The sequence below is a fragment of the Cololabis saira genome, chromosome 4 (genome assembly GCF_033807715.1).
Source record: "Cololabis saira isolate AMF1-May2022 chromosome 4, fColSai1.1, whole genome shotgun sequence".
Classification (NCBI taxonomy): Eukaryota; Metazoa; Chordata; class Actinopteri; order Beloniformes; family Belonidae; genus Cololabis; species Cololabis saira.
In genome coordinates, this window is record NC_084590.1 from 7,678,330 (window position 1) to 7,705,628 (window position 27,299).

The 27,299-nt window shown below is 41.9% G+C and overlaps 2 protein-coding genes across 2 annotated transcripts in view; both read right to left on the reverse strand.

Annotated features, from left to right (window-relative positions):
• phldb1b (pleckstrin homology-like domain, family B, member 1b) overlaps nucleotides 1-4,243 on the reverse strand; it is a 139,230-nt gene extending 134,987 nt beyond the window's left edge. Inside the window, exon 1 of the mRNA XM_061718721.1 lies at nucleotides 4,093-4,243. Within this exon, the coding sequence (XP_061574705.1) occupies nucleotides 4,093-4,119 (27 nt within the window). The 5' untranslated portion in view covers nucleotides 4,120-4,243. The remainder of the gene's footprint in view (nucleotides 1-4,092) is intronic.
• Nucleotides 4,244-10,112: 5,869 nt separating this feature from the next.
• Nucleotides 10,113-27,205, reverse strand: LOC133441445 (coatomer subunit delta-like). The gene is made up of 10 exons (XM_061718747.1): nucleotides 27,075-27,205; nucleotides 25,106-25,369; nucleotides 23,731-23,910; nucleotides 22,371-22,564; nucleotides 22,124-22,285; nucleotides 17,120-17,285; nucleotides 15,765-15,912; nucleotides 14,485-14,593; nucleotides 13,028-13,232; nucleotides 10,113-11,146 (listed from the first exon to the last, which is right to left on the reverse strand). The coding sequence occupies exons 1-10, from the start codon at nucleotides 27,075-27,077 to the stop codon at nucleotides 11,057-11,059; spliced, it is 1,521 nt and encodes a 506-aa protein (XP_061574731.1). The 5' UTR covers nucleotides 27,078-27,205; the 3' UTR covers nucleotides 10,113-11,056.
• Nucleotides 27,206-27,299: the final 94 nt, after the last annotated feature.

Here is a 27,299-nt window from a genome sequence, read left to right on the forward strand (position 1 = left end):
AATGGCCTGCTGTTTGAACGCTCACACAGGAAATTCCATGTACGCATCCAGAATCAGGCATCCTCCCCACATCCGCCTGAACCTTCTGAAACTCCTTTAACTCTGACTCAGGAGGTGAGAAGCTCTGACGGATGATAGTGCGTGCGATGAAGACGATGACAGACCATGACTCAGGGGCTCGGACAATACAGAAATAATCGCAGCAAAAACAAACACAAACCACACAAACTGACTGGAGATTACAACTAAGAAGCAAATTATGGGCCAAGCAATCCTGCGGTGCCAGAAACACACAGAGAGGCAGCATAAACTTGTATGAGGACTGCAGACTCCTGCTCACCATCGTCTCATGTTGATCACTCTAAATCTCTTTTTATATGCAGATGACACTGTGGCTTATGTTTCCCATATATATATATATATATATGTGTATATATGTATATATATATATATGTATATATATATATATATATACATATATATATATATATATATATATATATATATATATATATATATATATATATATATATATATATGTATATATATATATATATATATATATATATATTATAGATTTCAGTTGTACTGGTCCTGGTTTCAGTTCTACTGGTCCTGGTTTTTTGTCTAGTCCTGGTTTCAAATTCAAGTTATCAATTGTTGTTTTGGTTCTACTAGTTCAAGTACTACTGCTGGTAGTAGTACTTTCAGGTTTAGCCCTGAATTCAGGTTGTAATCATACATTCAGTTTCTAGTCCTGGTCTCAGATGTTTTAGGGCCAATCCCAATAGACTCCCTACTTTCTACCACAAGCCCTAAATGAAACCACAGGCGTAGGGCCCTTGTAATCTTCCCTAGGGATTGGGACACCACTAGCGCTGTTAATATGCCACTTTATTAAGTTTTAATATTTTTTTCAGGCGTAAAAGTAACCGTTAAGATCCCCAACCTGGGCTCAGTTTATCCAAATAACGCCTGTTAAGAAATTTGCTCCGATTTTTTCGGGGATATCTAGAGCAGCCGGCTCGGGAGCTGATTTATGGTTCCGTGTTAAATCGACGGTGTAACGCGGAACCATAAATCAGCCTTTATTCTGGTGAGATCTGAAAAGACTTCACAACAACGGCCAAGCGAGTGATTATGTACATTCACTGAGTGAATATTATGAAAGTAAAATATATATTTCTCTCTAGAAATGTAATCAAAACGCATTTTTATGCAGAAACTAACTCAAAATATTGATTTTATTCACTAAAAAATAAGAAATGTCCGCCATGTTTTTTTTGTTTGATTCAGTCTGCAAATGATGATGTAAAGCATTCTGGGAAATGTTTCTGGCCCTCGGTCGCAAAGTCAGCATCTGAAATCCCTCACTCTGAAGGGCTAGATTGATACACACTAACCCTCGTTATGTCCACTACCCCTACATGCAAAGAGGAATTGGGACACCACTACCCTCACGGGAACGCACAAAATTTAGGGGTAGGGCTGAAAAGTAGGACTAGGGGGGGATTGGGACTGGCCCTTAGTAACCCACCAACTTCATGGACTTGGTGGATGTGCCCCCCCCCCCCCCCAGTGGGCGTGTCCCGGGTGGGTGTGTTCCAGGCTCCAGGCCTGCTTGTTCCACCACATTTACAACATGAGCCAAAGGGAGAACCAGCGTTTGTCCAGCATTCACACAGTCTGGGATGATGTAGAGGTTTCTCACACTAACAGGTAGATCTCTGCACTGAGGGTTCCAGCTCAAACCTCCAACTAGGAACAAGACAACTCCAGCTTATTATTATGTTTTTAAAAGGTTTCCGAATCCTGAACTCCAGCTCACCGTTCCTGGGGAGGTTTACGGAAACCTTCCTGCAACCTTCTCTCAGCCCGGAGCTGCTTTCTGCCCCTTCAGAGGAAGCTCAGAGGAACTGTAATTACCACGCCAGCGTCGCTTTGAACTGGTGCTAATGAGAAGCCAACAGAAGCCCAGCGAGGCCAAACACGGCAGCTCCTCATGAACGCAGCACATCTGCTACTCGCAGCAGAGCCCAGTAAACCGGACCATCATAATCTACAACGCTGACATTAAAACACCTGCTGGTGGAAGCCACGGATTAGCCTGAACCACTGTCATTTTTAGTGATCATTTTATCTCTGTGTTGCTTCTAAAACGGAATCAACGAGCCTTAAACCGTTATTCAATTTTTCAATTCAATTTTATTTCTATAGCGTCTATTACAACAGAAAGTTGTCTCTAGGATCTTTCCAGAGACCAGAACATGAGCCCCGAGCAATTATTACATAAACATAACAATGGCAGGTAAAAACTCCCCTAGTGGGAGAAAAACCTTAAACCAAACAGTGGGAAGAAACCTGGACCAGGACCTGGATCATAAGGGGGTAGAAACCTGGACCAGGACCTGGATCATAAGGGGGTAGAAACCTGGACCAGGACCTGGATCATAAGGGGGGACCTCCTGCTGGAGACCAGCTGAACAGAGCAGGAAAAGAGAAAACAAACAGAGAGAATGAAGAACAGAGAAAGGAGAGACACAGACACAATGGTTAACTGGTGCAATACAGGGATGACTATATAAACAGATGTAGACAGCAGACACTGAGGAGGTTGGGGGGGCGGGGGGGGGGGGGGCAGTTATGCCCTGGAATGCCATATGAGAACACAAACCTGAGAGTAGTCCAGGCGAGAACGCTTGTTTTTACAGTGGTTACCCAAGATCTAGCATCAGGACGTCAAGTAAAGCTGAATCACACTAAAAGATACTTTCTGAGAGACAAAACCACCAAAAAACACCAAAAACCACCTCACTCCCTGAAGTCCAGTCTGGTGTTTCACACCAGTCACCAGTTTCCCCTGAAAGACTCCACTAGAACGGGGGAAAAAACGACTCTGGGACAAACCGGGTCATTGAAGAGCTCAGGTGGTTTCTTTCTCTCTGGGAAGACCTCAGTCTGGATCATTCAGGGATAAGGGCTTGTGGAGCGTCTGTTCTATTGGCTGTGAAGATTCCAGGATGGTTCCTGAGACGTCCCCGGAGACGCCTCAGCTCGGTAACTGCGCTTAGTTTAATGAGCTATTTCATTTTGCGAGCAGGAATCTGAGCTGTAGGCCTCATTAGGAAGCTGGTGTCGTGTCTATGGCTGATGGATCTGGACCTGCTGGTCTCTGGCAAGAGGGTCCCCCTTATGATCCAGGTCCTGGTCCAGGTTTCTACCCCCTTATGATCCAGGTCCTGGTCCAGGTTTCTCCTTATGATCCAGGTCCTGGTCCAGGTTTCTACCCCCTTATGATCCAGGTCCTGGTCCAGGTTTCTTTCCTCCTAAAGGGGAGTTTTTCTTGCCACTGTTTGGCTTAAGGTTTTTCTCCCACTAGGGGAGTTTTTACCTGCCATTGTTTATGTAATAACTGCTCTGGGGTTTATGTTCTGGGTCTCTGGAAAGATCCTAGAGACAACTTTCTGTTGTAATAGACGCTATATAAATAAAATGTAATTTAATTAAATTGAATTGATTTGAATTGAATTGAATTGAATTGAATTGAATTGAATTGAATTGAATTGAATTGAATTGAATTGAATTGAATTGAATTGAATTGAATTGAATTGAATTGAATTGAATTGAATTGAATTGAATTGAATTGAATTGAATTGAATTGAAGGAAGGACCTGCTGATGGATCTGGACTGGACTAGCAGCCTGGACTTCTCAGTTGGACGGACACTCTTCAGATGTTCCTGACTGTTCAAATACGTGGATTTACAACGTAATGATTTATTTATAACTTTTTACAAAACCATGTGGGAGTCACCCCTTTCTGAGGCAGCTCTGGTACCAGAGCCGGTACCAGAGCCGGTACCGGAGTCGGTACCGGAGTCGGTACCGGAGTCGGTACCGGAGTCGGTACCAGAGCCGGTACCAGAGCCGGTACCAGAGCCGGTACCAGAGCCGGTACCAGAGCCGGTACCAGAGCCGGTACCAGTGCCGGTACCAGAGCCGGTACCAGAGCCGGTACCAGAGCCGGTACCAGAGTTGATCGGTTCAGAGGGGTAAGAACACGATGTGGTTGGGAGCATGGGGGTTTTCCTACCTTGAATCGCACCTTCTTGACCATCATCCTTGAATCGGCAGAAACAGACTCCAACAAGAACCAGAACTCCTTGAGGAAAAGGTAAAAGTCCCAGCAGAGCGCCGATCCCAAGCATCCAGCCGGACTCAGCGGATGAGTGTGAGCTCCAACATGCCAGAGACAACAGTCTGCCCCCCGGTCCTCCTCTGAGACCTGTGGAGTTTATCAGGCTGCTCATTCATGCGTGAGACAGACACTCCCTCTGTTTTATGACTGGAGGGCTGCTGTGAACACCCCCGTCCTCCGACCACACCAGGCTCTCCAAATATGGTGTAGAGCAGCCTGGGAGCGGCCCCCGCGGCCCCCGCGGCCCCCGCGACCCCGCACGCCCTCCCACCCCCAGCACTCGCCCATCTGCTGCTGCAGCGTCCTGCTCCACATCTGACCTCCGTCTGCACAGCTGCTCCGCTTCTGTCACGCAGTTATGTCGGGGGTCAGAGGTTCCCAGGTCTGAGAAACTCCAGCGTCCAGGCGCAGGACGCCAACCGTCCCTTGAAAAAACGGAACCGTCCTGTATGTCTAAACTAAAGTATGTGTCCCGTATTGAGCTGAAAAAGGACGCACTTTGTCCCGTATTACTGTGAGAGTCAAAGAATAGTCATAAAATGCCAATGGAAAGTTATGGAAGAGTTTTAGGGCCAGGCAGGAGAAAAATAAAAATAATATTTTAGAGGAGGAAGATTTTTTTTTCATTCTGCACTTTTAGAAAAACGTCGAAATGTCGAGAAAAAAGGCAAAATGTCGAGATTAATGTAGAAGTATGATTTCGAGAAAAAAGTGGAAACGTTGTGAAAAAGTAAACATTTTCTGAATAAAGTTGAAATGTTGAGAAAAAAGTGCAAAATTTCGACTTTATTCACGAAATTTCGACTTTTTTCTCGAAATTGTATTTCAACATTAATCTCGACATTTCGACTTTTTTCTCAAAGTGCACAATAAAAAAAATTCTTCCCCTCTCAAATATTTTTCTCCTGCATGGCCGAAATACTCTTCCGTAGAAAATGGCATTGAGCTGTTGAGTTCATAAGTTATTTTGTTCTGTTTTACTACAACTGTAGCTACAGTCATGGCCTTTGAGGCACAAATATGTTTACAAGTTTTCTACAGACTTTCTGTTTTCACTTTTGTTATTGCACTAATAATGTGCACTATTACGGAATGGATGTTCTGCTTTCTTTCTATTGTTTTATATTAATTTATACAATTTTAAGTTAAGCAGGACAGGTTTCTGTTTAAGAAAGATGCTTGTTTCATTCAGTTTAGTTTAGTTTAGTTTATTAAGAATCCCCATTAGCTGGTACCGTAGTAACCAACTAGTCTTCCTGGGGTTCACAAAGAACAAAAACAAAAATATAAAACAGTCAATCACATCATCCACAATATATCATACATTTACAAATACAATTATAAAATATCTGATGTTAAAACACTTAAGACAAACATTTAATACTTTTATGAACCTAAAATTAATTTGCACTAAACACACAATGGAACCATTCGACATACAGCCAAGTCAACATTATAATCTAAAATCTAAAATAAGATTTAAGTTTCTTTTTAAATACTTGTTTACTTTCTATACAACAGAGATAGTGAGGCAGATTATTCCACAGGGTTATTGCTCTATAGATAAAAGATGGTGATAAGGCATTTGTTCTTGGGTGAGGAACCTCCAGCTGACCTTTGCTGGACCCTCTAGTGTCATGGTCATGCACAGTACTTCTAAAAACAATATGTTTAAATAAAAAGTCAGGTGTTTTACTAATCAAGACTGACTTAAACATTACAGCTGTGTTTAAAGCTAACCTGTTTACTACTGTCAACCATGAGAGAGAATCATGCATGCGGTTAATATTTGATCGGGTAGAGAAACCCAATACCAGTTCATTTTGTTATTTTGTATTAAAGTGAATTGCTGGATAATAATTTGTTTTCCATGTGTTCATGGCATTCAGGTTTGAGTCAAATAATTCATAAAATCGTTTCACTCACAAAAAAAAGGGTATAAAAAAATTCACCACGCCAGGAAGGGTGAAGGCAATCGGGTTGGCGGACCCTGAGGATGAAGTGTCCCTTATTTATTCTTCAGGGAGTTGGCAACCCTAGTCCAGATGCCGGTGAAAAACCTCAGATCGGAGGGAGCTGGACGCACCATGCAGCTTTTATCATAGCTGATGTGTTTTAAGATAAGTAGCCTACTGCGTTTAAGGTTCTGGTTTAAGGTTGAAACCGCTGAGTCCCCGGATCTGGGGACGTGGATGAGACCAAGCTCAAGTTCCTGGATTCAATTCAACCTGTTCATCCACTGAAAGTTCCTGCTGAATGAAACATCAACTGTTTGACTCTCAATAGATGGTTCCTTCAGCAAGAACCTGAACTTTAACGTGACTGTCCCATAGATCTGATATATTGTGCTTTTCAAGAAAGGACCCCAAAGGTAGGATATACCTGGAGAAGAGAACGGGGGCCAGCATGGAGCCTTGGGGAACCCCGTAACTGAGTGGGGCCACAGCTGAAGAATACAGGCCTAGTTTTTCAGTAAAACTCCCATCAGATAAGATTGGAACCACTTCCACACTGTACCTTTAGTACTCACACACAACTCAAGGCATGGTAGAAGGATGTTGCGGTGGACGGTTTCAACAGCAGCAGGGCCGCCTGAATCAACGCTGAAACGCAGGTCAGTTCAAACTCGCAACACAACTGTTTCTGTACTAGAAAGAGAAGAGATCAGCGCTCACCTTGGCTCCATGTCATTGACAGCTACAAATCAAGCCAGAAATCTGGGTGTAATTATTGACTCAGACCTGAACTCCAACAGTCATCTAAAGTTTATCACAAAATTAAGGGGTTTCTGTCTAAACAAGACATAGAAAAACATATTCATGCATTCATTTTCAGTAGGTTGGATTATTGCAATGGCATCTTTACAGGCCTTAACAAGAAATCTATCAGGCAGCTGCAGCTGATCCAGAACTGCCGCAAGAGTACTTACAAACACTCCTAACTCCTAAATTAAATACTTACCTGCTGTACTCTACTGCCCTTATTTTTAACAACTTGTGCTTTTTATTATTTTTCCTCTTTTCTTCATTTTTCATCATTTTATTTCATTTTATTTGTTATTTAATGTTTAATTGTGTACTGTTTACTGAAGCGTACTCTAAAATTAAATACTTGTGATTTTTGAAAACCAAGTTATGGATAAGCCCTGAATGCAGGTATTGTGATGTAGAATTGTCAAATTGGTTTGATTCACCGCAGGAATCGGCAAAGATTTTTTTTTTATTGTGCACTTTGAGTAAAAAGTTATCATTCATCCTCCACAAGAAGAAGGAATGATTTGCATATCCCCTTCTGTAGAACCACAGTTGCTAAATGTTCATTTATGTATCAAGGTGTTGTGCTGTGGAAGAGTTTAAAACATCTAAGTGAAACATCTGCATTCAAAAGAAAGCTGAAAAAAGTTTATAGATTTTTAATATATCTGTTTTTCATTCAACATTATTTAAATATATTTCTAAGCTACTTAAAGCAGCACAATGTAACTTTCAGCTTTTGTTGAGTTTGGCTGCTCCTTTGGACAAAAGCGGTAGTGCTTTACCAGAAAGAACACTACATTTCCCATGAGCACCAGCGCGTACTGCCGGAAAACTCCCGTCCCCGTCACTGCATTTGTTTTGATGAGAGAAGACGGGACGGACTTTCAAAACTACTTTTCTGTTTCCAGCGGTCGTTTGCAGGATGGATAGTGAAGAGGTAATGTATCTATTTTTGGCTAAACAATATAATATGACGATGTTGAAAATCACTAAGTTCAACTTGGTTTTATTAAGTTGTTTCAGCGAGATAATGCGCCTACAAACTCATACGCTCTGCACCTTTTTCCTGTCACGTTTTTTAGAGGGACTTCGTCATAAATTAGTAGTCCAACATACTTACTGACAAAATATAAAAATTCTTTATAACCTGTGAATAACTGAATGCCCATTCCTTATATTTTGCAGATCAGCCCTGCACAATTTTACAGTTCTCAGGAAAAATACTAGAACCCAAGACTAATCCCCTGTATGTGAAACATTCTCATTTTGATTCTTATTGAACATAGAACTCTACATTTACATTTGTATCATAACAATTCTGTCTCTCTTGTCGGACATCCCTCCTCGTCTTCCAGCTCACGCCAGCGAGTGAACGCCGGGACAATGTTTATTCTTGTCCGGGCATTTAGCTTGTTACTCTCCCACTTTCTTTTTTTTGCCTCCTCTGATAAAAGTTTTATTTTCTTGGATTTTTCGCTGTTTCGGCCATGATACCAGCTTCTGCTGAGCTCTGCGCTCCACGCCCCGCCCAGCTTTGGTCTCCACTACGAATCAGGAAGGAGGGGGAAGTGATGTATGCCGTAAAGCAGTCAAAGCTGTAAAAATGTGTAGTTTTTTAGTGTGGCAGGGTTCCTACCATGCTCCTCAAAGTTACATAGTGCCAGTGAAGGCGATACAGACCCCTCAGACCATGACAGAGGTTCATTAAACCTGCTGTAAGTTGATGTGGTAAAAGTTACATAGTGCTGCTTTAACTGTATTCTGAAGTATGGTATAACTCAGTTATCAGTTATACTGTATAGGTCTATGTATTGTGCTTATATGGTTTTGTGAACTATTGTTTTCATTTTTTCTTGTTTTTAGGAGGGGTGAGTCGCTTATAAGCCCTTTGGGTTTTTATGACCTCTCCTGCACATCTTTTACTAACTTTTTTTCCTCCGTGTAATGTTCCTTTTTAAGAGTGCAAACAATAAAACAAACAAACAAACAAATCAGTTCCCAGTCGGAACCAGATGTGGAGAAGCTGCATTCAGCTTCTATGCTCCAAATATCTGGAACAAACTCCCAGAAGCCTCAGATCAGCTGAAACATTTATTTAAGTCCAGGTTGGAGACTCACCTGCTCTCAGCTGCACCTGAGTCCAGCTCTAAACCTGCAAACCTCTAAACTGGTACCTTAAACTTGTTTAGAAACTGGATCATTCAACTGCTGATTTTATCTATTGTTCATATTTCTCTCTGTGGTTTACATTAGTAGTTTAGTATAGTTTACATTTACTTTTTTATGTTTTATTGTGTTTGTTTCACCTTGTTGTTGGATTTTGCTCCAGACATAAACTCGTCTTATAGAACCAACACGAATAACTGGAGATAAACACAAACTACATGAATAACGACAATAACATGAACAATAACATATCACAATTTAAAAAAAGATACAAAGAAACATTATATTCAAAATACAGATGAGAATAAACATGTAGATATGTACATTTATTAATATATGTAGATATATAGATGGATATTATGGATATATATGTTATATGCAAGTATGTATATGGATTTATTGAGTTGTATTATACGTACAGTATTTGTGTATCTATATCTCCATTAATATATATTGATTTATAGTTATATATAGATTTATAGTAATTTTTATGTATATAATTGGAGGTAAATATATGAACCAGTATACATAGCATATCTACTCTTATATAGTTATTCAAGTATATTGTTATACCATTGGTGTCTATTGTTCTCTATTATATTGTAGTATTATAGTAAAGTAATGATAATGTAATACTATACATAATAATTACTTCTATTAGTACATTCATACATAGTAGCACAACTAAATACTGGGCATTCATTTTGTTTTCCTTGATTTTGACTAACATATACATATACACATAGTTATATATATATATATATATATATATATATATATATATATATATATATATATATATATATATATGTGAGTATTATATCATTGTATTGAACAGTTATTAAAGTAGGTATGTGTTTTATAAGTAAGCTTAATGAAACTTAGTCTTGTATTTGTATTCTGGTTTTTACTTTTTTGTACTCTTTTTTTTTTATCATGCATGTTCAAATCAAACATTCTGGTGCTGTAAAGTAAAAAAAACCCAAGTCAGACTTCCATTTTCAATAATACATTTTTATTCCATTAAAGTATTTTTTTTCTAATTTTACACTGGAATGTTAAGATTCCCCTTCAGCAATTTAGTTAAAAATGCTCAATCTCGTCATTTTCAACCCCACATTCACACAACTGCTGCAAAAGTCAAACCGAGGGAGTACAAACAAACAAAAACAAAAAAGCCCCAACGCTGCGATGTGATGATGCTGAACTGCAGGGTGTGAGTAGAGGATGACCGGGCTGGACCGGCCGGCTGCTGACCGGGCTTAAACAGCCCGTCTCTTCAAACCTGCCGCGTCCCAGGACGTACACGGACCGGGTGAAGAAGAACACGGCGTTCCCTGTTCTGATAAGGCAGGAGTGGTTCTAACGGTGCTCCGAAAAATAAATATACCATTTGGGGGAACACTCGACGGACGCAGCGGGACTTTGCTGGAGGATAAGTCCCGGCCCGAAGCTCAGAAACGGTTCAGATCTTCAAATTCAGACATGCAAATTAGTCGTAAACAAAGAAATGAGCCAGAAAATACAGTTAATCCAGCGGTGGCGGCGTCTGCAGAGACCTGGAACCCCAAACAGACCCGACGAGCTCTGAGACGCCGGGGTGGGGTGAGTTTGAACTAGCAACCCTCACTTAGGTCCTGTCTACGTTGTGGTCCTGGTCCCGTCTACGTCCTGGTTCCCCCAGTCATCCTCTACTCAAACCCGGGGTCTTTATTCCCCCTGACTCAGCATCGGCGTTGGTGGTGTGAACTCTGTACAGATGATGCTCGTAGGAACATAAATACGCCGCCGCCCTACGGCGGCTCCGAGGCCGACATAGTCCTGCTGGGAAACGGGGGCGGCGGGAAAAACCTCTCTCTGTAGAATAGATTTGGACTTTTTTTTGTTGATTTTTTTTAATTCTTTTTTTTTTACTTTTGTCGATTTCTTCCAGGAGTTTACTCGATGATGTATTTGTCGACAACAAAGGAGGTTTCTGAAGAGAATCTGACGGAGCTGTCCCCATCCACGTCAGTCACTTTGGTAACCTGCAGGAGAAGACAGAGGGCACTTAGATTATGTTTATTACCGTACTTAATTTCATTCATTACAAGAAAAACTAAACAGATCAATATAATTACAACAAATCTCTTTCCTTGAATGAAAAGGAACAGAAAGAAGACTAAGCTTATTTTATCCGTCCCTTTTTCCTAAGAAATCAAATTTCAATTAATGTAATAAAAAAAAAAAAAAAAATTACACAATTGGAAAAAAAAACGTCTTTTTTTTAATTACAACAACAAAGTTATAAAATAACACAAAATAGCTGTCGTCAAACACAGATAGTCGTATTCTTTTTTGATTCAGAAAAATATGACAATCGTACGTAAGAGTATTAGGGCAATGCAGGAGAAAAAATATTTTTTTTATTGTGCACTTGAGAAAAAAGTCGAAATGTCGAGATTAATGTTAAAATACAATTTCAAGAATAAAGTCGAAATTTTGCCTTTTTTCTCAACATTTCAACTTTATTCACGAAATTTTGACTTTTTTCTCAAAAATTGTACTTCAACATTAATTTCGACATTTCAACTTTCTTCTTGAAGTGCATAATGAAAAGAAAAATCTTCCTCCTCTAAAATATTATTTTTATTTTTCTCCTGCCTGGCCCTAATACTCTTCCGTACAATGGTGCTAAAAAGAGAGAGAGAGAGAGAGAGAAAAAGAAAACCCACCTAACTTAACAATTATCATGATATTTCTTCATCAAACTGGCTTTTATTATTCTTTTAAATGTAATGTTTGATTTGCATTCTTTGGCTTCTGTATCCAGATTGTTCCATAAACTGATACCTTTTACAGAAACACAACGTTCCATTAATTTTGTCCTGAATTTTGGGTTTTTTAAAGATCTCTGTTCCTTTTAAGTTATACTTATTTTCTCTTTTTTCAATTTTTTTTTCTGTTTATTGATTGGCAAAATTTTCCACGTAAATTTGCAGAATTCTGTGTTCCACTAATTCAAAAAAACTTCAACTTCTCACACGCCTGCATGTTTTCACCCTCAATTTTACCAGGATGGACCACTCACTATGTTTCCATGCATCAATAACCCTTTTAAAATCCGAATATTGGCAATAACCCGGTTTTGCACGGCCATGTAAACACCAATAAACCCTTTGAATAACCGCAATTTGCTCATATTCCGGTTTTTAAAAACCCGAATATGAGCCCTGGGTTACTCCTTTTAAAACCCAAATATTGGGTCATGTAAACGCCAAACGGAATATCCCCATCAAACGGAACATGAATTTGTTTTCTGCACATGTTCTGTTCGCAAGGAATCCTGGTCTTTTGAGTCCAGGAAGTTCTTCTAAACACGGAGAAACCAAGACCAGGAGGAGACTAATCACTTCATAAATGGAATGAAGGATATGAACATTTCTGCATTTGTAGATGGTAGAAAGTACCGGGATTTACAAAAAGGTGAAGGATTTGTAAAAACGCCAGACCAGATCAAGCACCGCTGGAAGACGCCGAAAAAAGCGAACTACAAGGCCGAGAAACAAAACGACTTCTACTGGGCTGTTCATTATCCTCCGTGCTGCTGTTATTGTTGTTGTTTTGAATTTGGATACAGGAAGAAGAAGCAGAAATGACGGGAATTGCGTCATGACGTTCTCCGTGCGTCGCTGGTTTGATGGAGATATCCCAAATGATTAATTACCATGTAAACAGGGATAACCCTGTTTGCTCACGCATGGAAAAGGAATATTCTGAATGTTTCAGTAACCGGAATATTGACCTTAACCTGAATTTTGACTGCATGTAAACGTAGTCAATGTGTTCCTGACAGCCCCAGCAGCTCTGCTGGGGGTCAGGGGTCAGGGTGAGGCCCTTCCCGGCCTACGTACAGCGGCGGGACCCACCTGGATGTCACAGTAGTTGCGTTTGGAGACGAAGGACACGCTGATGGGGAAGAAGTCGTTGGGCTGGCCGGCGATGCTGAACTCTAGGCTGCCGGTCTTGTTGTTGGCATCGATGACGGGTAGGCACCACTCCAGCACGTTCCGCCGGCTGTCGTATTTGTACTCCCCGTCCAGGTCTCCGATGACGGGGGCCCCCACGCCGGAGCTGAGGAGGAGAAGAAGACACCCGCACGTCAAGCTCACGGAGCTGAGGAGGGGGAGACGGACCTCCGGGTTCGGACCCTGATGGCACCTTTCCACTAATACCTACTCAACTCAACTCAACTTGGCCTGGTTTCTTTTCCATAACAATTCAGCACCTAGATCAGAAGTAGGAGGTTGGAGAAGCTGCTGTGACGTATTTGATTGTTTGATCTAAAGGAAGAAGACAACAACACTAAAGATGTAGAACCTGGAGGAGATGATAGATGTGCTGCTGGGTCTGTGACTTGTGTTTGATATCAAGTTAAAAAAAATGAGAGTGAGCCCCCAAGTTTGAGGCTTGGTTGAAGGAACTCATAAGTGTTTTACATGTTGAAAGACTGAGACATGAACTATCTGGCATTCTTCTGAAGTTCTCCAGGATATGGAACCCAGTACTAGAGCATATTAAGGACCAGTGATACCCTTCTCTTCCTCTACCCTGCTGGTGAACTTTTTTGATAGGTTGGTCTGTAGTGCAGTGGAACTGGTGACACCGTTGTAACTATTGTCTGCCCCTCCTTAGTTTAATTTATATCATTTTTTTTATTTATTTATTTTACATTTGTTAAATTTCTTTATTTGATTGTGTCTTCGTCTACTTATCTTTGTTGTTGCCTTACTGTCCTGTGGGATTGCTTCTGTTTGATGTAAAAAAAAATTTATAAATAAAATGTTAAAAAAAAAAAAATGAGAAAAGCTTCTTTTTATTTTTTTGTTAGTTTGTCTCTGCGCTGCTGAAAAGTCAGCTGGAGCCGTGAGCAGCTATGAAGAGACAGAGCTCCTGGTAGATCTGGTCGTTCCTTATCTCCGTCTAGATCCCTTTTTAATTCTCTCCTCAGCACCAGGTTCATGAACATCTGACCCTCAGAGTTGGATCATGAAACAGACTTTTGCTGCTGTTGCTGGTGGAATAAAATGAACCAGAATCCGTCAGAGTCTCTTTCTCTGATTTCCTCCTCCTGACTCAGACGTCTGACTCCAACCCCCCGACCAATCGGTGGTCTGTAGTGTGATGATGTCAGATACAGCCGACTCAGCAGCTTAGAACCTCGGCAGAATAGATACAGAAAAGTATCTACTCGGCACGTTAGACCCCTAGTGGGAAAGAACCAAACTGAGTCGAGCTTAGTAGGTACTAGTGGAAAAGCACCATAAGGGAGACTAATCCGAGGACAACTCCCCTCTGCCGCGTGGAGCCGACCAGGGGAACTTACGGCACTGGGATGCTGATGGCCACGTCGTTGAGCTCCAGGCTCTCCTCCTGCAGCTCGTACTCGATGTTGACGTCGCAGCCGCCGCTGCTCTCCGACGGCCAGCAGTTTACTGTGGAGGAGAGGGCGGGTCAGACGTGGGCGGAACCACGGATACTCGGCAGGAATCAAGGTTTGACAGACACCAGACTTCGGGGAAGCAGACGGAGGACGAGTGAAGGGGAGAGCAGTGCAATGGGACAACTCTAATGGTGGATTCACACTGAAAGTGTCAAAAATGGCCTGTGGTAGCACGACTGCAGTGGGCGGGGCTAAAGCTGCGCTGCAGAACTGGAGGGAACAAAGTGCATATAGTCTACACATATCTGTATATAGCTGCACATCTTCAGTTTCCTATTTCACCATGGATCACACTTTGGAAGCCTTCATTATATTTTAGCGTTATTTCCGTGTAGATAAGAGTGAGTTTGATGCTCCTTAACCAGGTCGGTCCTGGATCAACATCAACCATCATCGTTGGTCCCGGTGAAGCTGCAGTCTGTCTACGGTGAACACTGACACACCGGGGTCCCAGCGGATTTGGTCATGATGTTTAAACTGTGTTTTGTGATTAATAAGCACGGGTTTGAATTATTTTGCGTTGGATTGATGTAGCAAATAAAATCATTCAGACCATCCAGCTCCTCACCCATCAGTTAGTGTTTCACATGAGCAGTTCAGGTAAAAACAGCAGTCAAATCAGCAAAAATGTCAGTTTGCTGGATGAAATATATGAATTCCTGATAAAATAAGTGTGTTAGTGCACAGTTATGCTCATGTACGCATGTGAATGAGTGTACGTTTGTGTGAACATGAAAATACAATCTGCATTGAGGCTTCTTGCTTCGAGAATCCCGGTCTGTGATTGGACGCTGCCTCGGCGTCAACGCTGCTCATTTGCATAAAGTTCAGATTTTTCAACTTCAAATTGACGCTCTGGACGCCTCCAACGCCTCCAACGCCTCTCGCAGCGCTTTCATAGAAAATGAATGGCAGCCGGACGCCTATCTGTGGCGCTTTGAGTGTGAATCCCGGGTAACGGGACTAAAGCTAGAGTTTGGGCTACAGCAGGAAGCAGGTGGGCGGTAGCGCCCAACCCCCCGTGCTGGCGTTGGAGGAGCTGGTGTCAGAGTCTGACTGCAGCTTTGCTGCAGGACTCTGGGTCCAGCAGGACTCTGGGTCCAGCAGTGATGCAGCAGGACTAGGGGGTGGACCGAGGCCCGCGGGCCTTCACGAGCACGTACTGGTCAGGGGGATGAGCGACTCGTCCGTGGTCTGCAGCCTCCACTTCAGCACGCCCACGTCGTTGTTGAGGGGGAAGGACTTCTCCGGGTTCTTCAGGCCGATCACAGAGTCGGCTGTGAACATCTTCTTGTCCACGTTGGGATGCGTCTGCGAACACAAACACCAAATGAGAAGAGCTTTAGGATCCCCGTTAGCATTAGCAACAGCATTCTCTATTCTTCCTGGGGTCCGCCATACACATAACACACTAATTAACACTTAAGACATAACAGACATACATTATACATGACAAACAACACAATACTAGACACAACTCCCTTAGTCACAAACAACACAGAGGATAAAACTAAATCACCATCATTCTCAGACATAAATACATAGAAATGAAATCAAATAAAACACCTTCATAAACAATACCTGCCTGAAATGACCTTATCTTAGAATTCTTGACCACTTCAACTTTATTGTGATAGGGTTTACACTACCTGTAATTCTATTCAAATTTCATTCTGTTTCTTCCAAATGCCAAATCATAATTCATTACATTTTAAAAGATATTGTTTCAACTGAATCTTAAACCAATCTTTGCTATAGGGCTGGGGATCGATTCAAATGTCAGAATCGATTATCAAGATTTGAGATTCAACAGCAAGTATTGCAGCTAATGATGCTGTAAGGACCAATCAGCTCCCAGAATGCTGATAGAACTGCTTTCAGAAACATCGTGGGTCAGAATTAACAAACAGATCCAGGGAGGAAACAGAGACGGATGAAATCGCTTTTATTTTTTCCCAGATTCCGTTTTAATTTTTTCCATTTTCGGTCTGTTTCGGTTTTAAATTTTTGAGAATTTGGTTTTTAGCCTTTTACGCAAATGTAGCCCCAAGACATTAAATAAAGTAATGAAATATAGACAATTTATGCAATTATAACTGAAAACTTTAATGTTTTCATACCTTTAAACATATTTAAAGGCAAAAACAAAAATAGTTATTCTCGTGTCCAAAAAAAAATATCTTTTTTTGGGCATAAACAAAAAAATACCAAAAGTTGTAATGTAATGATGGAGAAAAAAAAACAAAACAATCTTTAGACATACGATTCGATTTTTAGGAATTAATATGAGAATGGATTTAGAATGGATTTAGAACACAGGCCTACTTTTCTACCTACATGAGAAACATCCAACCGTGTCTCTGTAAAAAATAGTTCTCTGTATCAAACCTGTTCTCACTCTCGGTATGAACCTCCTTTCTGATGTAATTCGTGTACTGTAACCACGGTGAGCTAAATGATAGTAGACTCTGTCATACGGTTGTTTGGGAGAGTGTGATGTGACCCCCGGTCCCCGTACCTGCAGCTGCAGGCCTTTGTTGTCGTTGTTGATGATGACCAGGCGGATGCGTCCCACCTTCTCGTCCGACACCCGCAGCGTCACCATCCCCAGCACCTCCATGTTCTGCAGGCCTCTGTCCCGGCCACAGCTCAGCGTGATCTTCTCCTCCACCCGCAGGTGCACGCTGAGGACCACACACACAATCAGACCACAATCAGACCAGACACAGAATCAGACCAGACACAGACCAGACCATCCAATCAGGGGACTGAAACCCTCCAGACCCAGTCAGACCCACGGACCGTCTGGGGAGACCTCGCTAGTCTCTCCAGCAGAGCCAGGCCAAGAGATAAGAGAACTAAACGGCTGCTTAGGGCCCCGGGACCACTAGGGGGCCCCCAAGAGTTAAAACCAAATAGTTTTTTTTTTTTTATGTGTGAGTGATGATTCATACATTATCAAAAGGTATGTTATCATACAAAAACACAATAATTAATATTATTACATAAACAATATTATGTTAACAGACTTTTTGTTACCTTGTTCATTTACATCATTATTTAAGTATTTGTTTGATTTTATTGGTTTATTCTATTCAATAATGTCTGTTTTTGTACATCAAGTTGAGTGATTTTAATTATAGTTCTAGTTTTTGTAGTACTTTGTTGTAGCACTTAATTGTTGTTACACATTTGCTGTTGCAGTTTATTTAAAACCAAAAATAAAGCAGATAACGTGTTTACAGTAAATAGTTTATAAATGATCTATTTGATTATTTTGTTTCTTTTAGTAGGCCTACACTGTAGATGACACTCAGTATCACACTTAGTACTATATCACTTTAAATATTAAGTGTAAATCAACCCCAGGCTGCTCTTGTAGCTGAATTTGCTCCATTTCAGATTAGATGCTCCTCTGAGGAAACATCTGCAGGGGCTCTGCCGGGCCTCCTCAAGCCTCCTCAAGCCTCCTGAAACCTCCTGAAACCTCCTGAAACCTCCTGAAACCTCCTGAAACCTCCTGAAACCTCCTGAAACCTCCTGAAACCTCCTGAAACCTCCTGAAACCTCCTGAAGCCTCCTGAAACCTCCTGAAACCTCCTGAAACCTCCTGAAACCTCCTGAAGCCTCCTGAAACCTCCTGAAACCTCCGTCTCCAGGCTGTTTTTGTGGGTAAATGCACATCCAGGTCTTCAGAAAATGTTTAGTGGAGGACTGAGGAGGCTATCTGAGGCCGGATTGGTCGCGTTTCCTGCCGGGGATATCAGTCTCTCGGGGGCGGACCGTCTGAACCCTACGACCCCCGTCTCCTGCCCAAGCTGGACTACAGCCGTGAGCAAAATGAGCGGCTTCTCTGTAAAAACCACATTCATCGGAGCCCAGTGGGCCAAACACCACCTTGAATTCAAAACATTTAGGTTGTTTTGTTTTCATTTTAACTGTGCCTGTCTTCATCTAAACAATTACAGTCCCGAGGGCACAGCAAAGTACCCCCCACTCTTTCTGTAGGACCTAGGAGCTGCTGCCCACCAGTCCCTCGGTGGTCCCGTCCCAACACCCTCACTCCACATGACTGATCCACTCATTCTCTCAATTAGTCCATTCATTGTGTGATTCATCTAATGACGCAAAATGTCGAGACCTTCCCATCTTGACAGCTGCCTCCGGCCTATGTCTCGCTTAGAAAAATCAATATCTCATACATATATCTTCATTATTCTAAGGAGAGGTTAATCTACCCTGAGATCTCCTACATGTGACAGACGCCTCAGCAGACGACACGTTTCTCCACAGCTTTGTTCTGTGTCCCGAGGTTAAGACCTATTGGTTTAATATATTCAGTTTAATATCCAAAATACATTCATTATTATTTTAGGAACATCAGCTTATGTTATAAAGTTAAGCAACTTCCAACAATGTTTCCTCTCCTATAGTTATTATTGCAAAAACGTTACTTCTCATGCATTGGAAGAAAAAAGATGTTCCCACCACAAAGATGTGGCTCAGTGATCTCACTAACACACTCCACTTAGAAAGAATAAGATATTCTCTTCTGGATAAACTCACTTACTTTGAAAAAATGTGGTCCCCTCTCATTCATTATCTCACACCTCCTATCAGAAATGGACATTTCCCCTTCACATTAACAAAGTAGTGAACAGACGGAAGAGTAAGACTGGCTGGGGGGGGGGGGGGGGGGGGGGGGGCTGTTTATGTATTTTTATCTATTATTTATCTGATTTATCTATTGTTATTCTTAGCTATTTTTCTTTGTATTTTGCTTTCCACATTTTATATGAGTTTCTTCAGTTATTATGTTCTAAGAAAACAAAAAAGTGCACTATGACCTGTGCTCTATGTGTGTATACTGAAAATGTGTAACTGTATTTTAATGTGCTCTAACAAAAACACATTTGAAAGATTCATCTAATGACGTAATTCAATTATTGATTACTTTTCTTGTTCATTTCTCAAGTGTAAACATGAATGTGCATCACACACCCACCCTTGAAACAAGCTGTCTCACTGTTGTCCAAATTAAAACTACTCCTCAACAACGCCCTGGGGGGTCCCGGGGGGCCCAGGGGGGCCGCCCGGGGCGAGCCGAGTCTCGGCACATAAGTAGGTGCTACATTTTGCTCAGGCGATGAACGTTTTCATGAAAGTTGGTCCAGAACAGTAAAAACCATGAAGGAAGATTAGGACCCTCCTCCTTCCCTTCTATGAAGATTTACCCCCTTATGATCCAGGTCCTGGTCCAGGTTTCTTCCTCCTAAAGGAGAGTTTTTCTTGCCACCGTTTGGTTTATGGTTTTTCTCCCACTAGGGGAGTTTTTACCTGCCATTGTTTATGTTATATTTATGTAATAGTTGCTCGGGGGTCATGTTCTGGTCTCTGGAAAGATCCTAGAGACAACTTCTGTTGTAATAGACGCTATATTAATAACATTGAATTGAAATTGAGGTGGGATATTGGACAATAAGAACCGTTTCTTCCTGAGATTAGGAGATCAATATTCTAAAGCCTAGCTATCATTTAGCTTTGTATTTATTTATCTTTCAAATTCCAAACCGTGAAGGGGAATTAATGGGGCCTTTTGCGAGGGAGGTCTGGCCACTCTGGAGTAAAGTCACCCATCACAGCTGAACCAGACGATGAAATTAGTTTCTGATTCACACACGTTCCAGATCAAACAGACATCATAGTGTAGGCTGTTATTACTAAATGTTATCATTAAGTGAGAAAAATAAATTCCATGACTTTTCCAAAACTTTTGGGGTGAACTTATGTTTCCAAAACTTTTCCAGGCCTCAAAAATGACATTTTAAAATTCCATGACTTTTTTCAAAACGTATGAACCCTGATATAATTATTAAAAGCATGTGTTATTTCAGTCTGTGGGTGACTGTCAATAGTAATTGAATGTTGTTTAAATATTTATTTGTTTCCAAAATTTTTATTATTATATTTTATTTACTTCCGGAAGTAAGGGGCGCCGGTCAAACAGAATCCAGCGTAAACTCTCCGTAAACATTTGATAAGCACGTGACCTGAGGATCTCTGTTAATTGGTCTGTATTAGATTCATAAAAGGAAGTGTGCGTCCCAGAAACTCAGTTATCAGCAACGGATCAGCGATCAGTATCGTGACGTACTCGTATGTTGTTGTTTTTAATCTAATGTGATTGGACAATTCATTCCCAGTCTTTTTTAGAAAGTCAAACTGAACTACACAAACCAGATTCTTATGTTTGTTTTAAAGAGGTTAAATAACACGTGCTCTTGAAATAATATTTGTTGATCAAATAATATAAATTCCAGACAGAACAATGGAAATGTTCATGTTTTTCTTCTCTCTAATGTGTAAAATAAACTGAACCCAAATCAAGAAGAAAAAAAAAAACAATTCAAAATAACATGTTGTTGACTTGTTGAAATGATAAACCCCTACTTTATGTTGACTTTTCTTTTTCCACTGCAGCAGAACTGAACTGCTTCTTCCTGCTGGTCTTGGACCAAAATCCATTCTGGATCTGTTAGTTCCTATGAAGCTCCCAGACCCCTGAGCTTCATCTGGATCTGGTTTGTTGTGGTTCCAGAACCAGAACCAGCAAGGTGAGGCAGCGTTCAGTTATTCTGCTCCTCACCGGTGGAACAAACTTCCTGTAGACCTGAGGTCTGCTGCAACTGTAGATCCTTTAAATCAGGATAAAAACATTACTGTTTACTGAAGCTACTCCTAAATTAAATACTTACCTGCTGTACTCTACTGCCCTTACTTTTAACAACTTGTGCTTTTTATTATTTTACCTCTTTTATTATTATTTTATTTGTTATTTAAGCGTACTCTTAAATTAAATACTTATGATCTTTGAAAACCGCACAAAGTTATGGATAACCCCTGAATGCAGAATTGTCAAATTGGTCTGATTCGCTGCACGAATCGGCACAGATTACTTTTGTAATACTGTATTTGACCCGGTCTTTGTACGTTTTGACCGTATAGAAACGTAATTCTTGCCATTGTAAGAATGAGATGAACCTGCTGTACTCTACTGCCCTTACTTCTTAAAAACTTGTGCATTTTATAATTGTACCTCTTTTCTTATCATTTTATTTGTTATTTACTGTTTAATTGTGTCTTTTAATGTTGATGTAAAGCACTTTGAATTACCTTACATTTTTCAAAATTAAAAAAAAGGACCAAAATATTATTTTCTACCTTTCTTTTTTCCCCATTGTACCAGGCTTGTACCGTGTTTTAGCACCAGTCGCCACTGGTGGGAAGTTTCAATTCAATTCAATTTTATTTATTTAGCGTCTATTACAACAGAAAGTTGTCTCTAGGATCTTTCCAGAGACCAGAACATGACCATAAACCCCCGAGCAATTATTACATAAACAATGGCAGGTAAAAACTCCCCTAATGGGAGAAAAACCATTAGGAGGAAGAAACCTGGACCAGGACCTGGAAGTGAGAGCTTGGACCAGTGTGGTGGATCTGGTGGAGCTGGTGAACGTACCTCTCCACGTTGACGGGCGGCGGCAGCGCCTTGGACACGTCTGTGCCGCGCTTCCCCGTGCTGGCCATGATGGTCTCCCCCTCGGACTTGAGCTGGTCCACGAAGTTGTCCACCTCCTTCCCTTTAGCGCTCAGCTTCAGAGCCTTGCTGGGCCCGCTGGGCCTGGAAAACAAAGCAGCTCGTTTGCTCACGTGTTCACAGCAGAGTCTCAGAGTTCAACCAGCAGCCCGTGTCTGTCAGCACCTACCGGACGGGAGCGGCGGTGATCTTGGGCTTCTCCGGCTCCACGATGGTGTCTGTGATGATGGAGCCCGAGGACATGCCGCTGCCGAAGCCTCCGAAGGGCGGCATCTTCTTCCCGGAGCGCTCGGCGTCCCGGCGGGCCTGCTGCAGCTCCTTGGCCTTCCTCCTCATCTCGGCCTTGGCCTCACGCTCCTGGGTCTGGGGGGGGGGGAAACACACGCTTTCAAGCAGCTCCCACGGCCACCAAACACATCTGTTCTCCATATAATTACACTAAAATAACGGATAGGCTCCTACACTTCCCTGTGTTTGATAGCACAAGCTGAAACGCTCCAGCTTTGACAGTATGAACAAACAGGAGTCGTTAGTCACATTTGTCTAGGTTTCTAACTTTCTTTCTTCCCTAGTCCACTACTGTTTTTTTTTTCTTCAAGAACATGTCCTTTATTTTATTGTTTATTACTGATTACTGACATGATTATTGATTTGTAAGAATCCACATTGATATCCTGTTTTATCTTTTATTTCTTATTTTTTGTCTCTGGCCTCACTGTTAACGAGCCACGATGTTTTTGTTATTGTCATTGTCTGTATTTGAAAATAAAAAATGTTGATAACAAAAAAAAATGACTGATAGAAAACCAGTAGGGCTAGGGATCGATTCAAATGTCAAGAATCGATTCGATTCAGAATAGATTATAAGGGATTCGATTCGATATTGATTTAGGTTAGAATTATTAAAAATGTTGTTTGAGCTGTTGCATGAATTATATGACTGTAGTTCTGCAACATATTAATACTAGTATTATATTGAGATTCAACAGCAAGTATTAGCAGCTAATGATGCTGTAAGGACCAATCAGCTCCCAGAATGCTGATAGAACTGCTTTAGGAAACATCGTGTGGGTCAGAATTACCAAACAGATCCAGAAAGGAAACAGAGACGGATGAAATCAGTTTTATTTTTACCACATTCCGTTTTTATTTTTTCCATTTTATGTTTTTCGGTATTGAATTTTTGAGAATTTGGTTTTTAGTATTTTATGCAAATTTAAGCCCAAGAAAGTATATAAAACAATGAAATATAAACAATTTATGCAACTATAACTGAAAACTTTAATGTTTTCATACCTTTAAACATATTTAAAGGCAAAAACATGGCACCAGTTATTCTCGTGTCCAACAAAACACTCCTTTTTTGGACATAAACAAAAAAATACCAAAAGTTGTTATGTAATGAAAAATAATCGATCTTTAGGAATTAATATGAGAATTGATTTAGAATCGGAAAATCGATTTTTCAACACAGGCCTAGCACCAACACCAACCCAGCACCGGCCCCCTCCCCCTGCCCAGGACCTCACCTCTCTGACGGCCCGGAACACCTTCTCCTCGTGGGAGTCCATCTCTGTGAAGGTCCGGATCTGAGCCAGGTTGACGTTCTCCCTGTAGCCCAGCGCCACGATCTCGTCGAAGGCGAAGATCAGGTCGAAGCAGTGCTCCGAGATCTCGCTCTCCTCCAGGACGCGGCAGTACTCCGGGATCTGGGGGGGAGGGCACAAACACCTGTATCACAAGTCCGGGAGGGGCTGGAGGCTTGGAGAAGTGGGGGGGGGCAGAGACCACAGAGCCCCGAGTCTGGACTTTATTCATCCCAATCTGGGAAATTAAGTGTTACAGCAGCACAACTTGGAAACATTGGAAACATTGGAATAATTGGGAAAATCTGTTACATCCTCAACACAAAAGTTTCACTCAACCTTTATTACTCTATGATTCATCCGTTTATTAACATTGCTGGGGCCTGAACTCACCAAACAAAATTACAAACCAATTCTTAGGTTGCAAAAAACGAGTGGTGAGAATCATTCAACTCTAAGAAGTCACTCGTTACCTTTGTTTCATAAATTTGGCATCCTTAACATCTATCTGATTAATAACCTCCAAATTTGTATATGGTTCTTTAAAGAAAACTCTTCCTAACTTTTTTCACAATTTCTTTTCGCTGAACAATGAATTTCATAATTATTCTTCCCAGCTTCGGCCCCACAATCACCAACTATTTCATCTCAGTTTAAGATTCTTACAGAGGTTCCAGGATATGGAATTCACTTCCTCCCCACCTGGTCAAACTTTCTCATGAATTATTTAAAAAAAAATCTGTGAAACATATTTTGCTATAGCAATAGCTTAATAATATGATGTAAACTTCTACTTACTCACATTTGTCTTTTTTCCCTATTTTTTTTTTTTTTTTTTACAGTATTGTAGTTTTTCTTTCTTTCCTTTGTCTTTTCTATTTTTTTGGGTATGTACTTTTTTCTTTTCTTTGTGTGTGCGTGCGAGTATGCAGTGCAGTGCTGTGCTCGGGGGTGTATGTGTGTGTGGCGTGTATGAAGTCCTCGTGTCAAGCCCCTAGAGGCTTTTTTGACCTCCTTGCATATATGCTGTCTATTGTTTTTTTTATGGTAATTGTATTACTGGCTTTTTAATATGTGCTAAATAAACAAAATTAAAAAAAAAAACTTACTAACAGAAACATGTGAAAGAACATGAGATAAGTTCAAAAGAAGACAAATCTGCCTACGGGACATATCAATCTAATCAATCAAAATAGTCTCCAGACTCAGCAGTGACTTACATCCTCCAGAGCTGGGATGTTTAGCAGCTCTTAGACTTCGACGAAGTCCACATTCTATGGTAGATGCCTACAGACAGTTTTCGGTACAGTTTCCTTACCACCCTGGAGAAGAGTCGCAGCGTCTCCAGGTCCTCCAGGATGTTGCTGTTCTTGGTGGTGATGAGGACCATGTAGAGCTTCTCCAGCGGCTGGTACACGTAGCGGACGCTGTCCGTCTCCACGAAGGTGTGCTGCTTCCCCGTGTTCATCAGCTTGGGGAACGCCGCCAGCAGCCCCTCGATCCGGGTCCGGGTCATCTCCACGAACTGCCGCGATACGATGGCCTTCCCGGCCTTGGTGCACACCGCCGCTGCCAACAGCACCTGCGGAGGACGGGACACGTGAGAGCCGGGCACCCTCGGGTGCTGCTACCACGTACCGGATCTGGGGGTTCAACCCCCCCCCCCAACAACTCTCCACCGCCTGCTGCAGTCAGTGGGTGGAGGTGCCACGCTGCAGAAGGTCCAGCCTGACTTCAATACTGACCCAAACTTACATATTGTATATATATATATATATATATATACATACATATATACACACACACACACACACACACACACACACACACAGGACTGTCTCAGAAAATTAGAATATTGTGATATTGTGAGTTCTTTATTTTCTGTAATGCCATTACAAAAACAAAAATGTCATACATTCTGGATTCATTACAAATCAACTGAAATATTGCAAGCCTTTTATTATTTTAATATTGCTGATTATGGTTTACAGTTTAAGATTTCCAGAATATCCAAATTTTTTGAGATAGAATATTTGAGTTTTCTTTTCTTGTAATGAATCCAGAATGTATGACATTTTTGTTTTTGTAATTGCATTACAGAAAATCACAATATTCTAATTTTCTGAGACAGTCCTGTACACACAATTATATATTGACCCTCGGGGGACGGAGTGCTGATTACTGTCCATCCAGGTGGACCAGGCTGCTCCAACCACCCAGCTGCTTGGAAAATACTCAAACCAGAAGAACAAACCACGGCAGGAAGGATGAAAGGACAGGCTGTTTAAGGGCAGGTGTTCAGAGACATCGGGGACCAGGAGGTTCCCCCTTTAAGATCCAGGTCCTGGTCCAGGTTTTTCCCCTCCTAAAGGGGAGTTTTCCTTGGCTTAAGGTTTTACTTCCATTAGGGGAGTTTTTACCTGCCATTGTTTGTGCTGTTTATGATCAGGGGTGCACACAAGCCGGTACTTGAGGGCTAGTCTACTGCATGTTTTAGATGTTTCCCAGTCTTCAACACAGCTGATTCTAATCACTGGTCGTCATCAACATCATCAAGGTTTACACAACTCTGTTGGTGACACAGCCTTGTCTATCAGGGTTGTGTTGAGTCCCGGCTTGTGTGAACCCCTGTTTATGTAATAATTTATCGGGGGTTTATGTTCTGGTCTCTGGAAAGATCCTAGAGACAACTTGATGTTGTAATAGACGCTATTTAAATAAAACTGAATTGAGATTCTGGGGACCAGGGACGCTCCCATGTCGGATTAAGATTCAGATATCAGGTTCCGTAGTGTTTTAATGTCAGATCCAGGTCCAGGTCTAGTACTATCAGGTCCAGGTCAGATCCAGATCCGGATCCGATATCATCAGATCCAGGTCGTGGTCCAGGTCTTGGTCTAGGTCCTGCTCCGGATCCAGGTCTTGATCCAGATCCGTGTCCAGGTCCAGATCAGACCATGGTCCGGGTCCAGAAGGACGTGACAGCTACTGCTAGCTTCCCCCCGGCTCTGTCCAGCCAGATCCGGATAACTACGGTGACATGAGCCGCTGCAGGAGCTGGACCAGGTCCTGGGGGGACGTGGTCGGTCCAGGGGACGTGTTCCGTCCAGAGGCCGTCTCCCCCGCCGTCCCCAGAACTAACCCCTGTGTTTCTAGTCTCCGAGCGAGGACAGGAGCTACCGTGCTAGCCGCTACAGGCTAGCTTCTGTTAGCCTCTGTTAGCCTCTGTTCCGGGACCAGAGCTCGGACCAGAGCCGGGACCAGCCCCGGGCCCGGCCAGCACTCACCATGGTCGTGTCTCGGGGCCGGTCAGCGGTCGTGGGTGTCGGTCCTGCAGGGTTCGGTATCAGAGTTCTCCGTTAGCGCTAGCGTCAATATGGCAGCAGCAGAGCCACGTCTCCACCGGAAGTGAAGCCAGGCCCCGCCCCCCGTGACGTAACAGACGCGCTGGCAGGGGGCGTGGCCAAGGCGTTACCGGGACAACAACAACCACCATCCAGGAGGAGCTCCGA

Excerpts from the sequence above, each read along its gene's own strand:
- LOC133441445 (XM_061718747.1), bottom strand. Across the intron at positions 17,286-22,123 it reads CCGCCCGTCAACGTGGAGAG|CGTGCACCTGCGGGTGGAGG; the intron begins GTACGTTCACCA and ends TGTGGTCCTCAG. Across the intron at positions 13,233-14,484 it reads GCCATCAGCATCCCAGTGCC|CTCCGGCGTGGGGGCCCCCG; the intron begins GTAAGTTCCCCT and ends TCTCCTCCTCAG.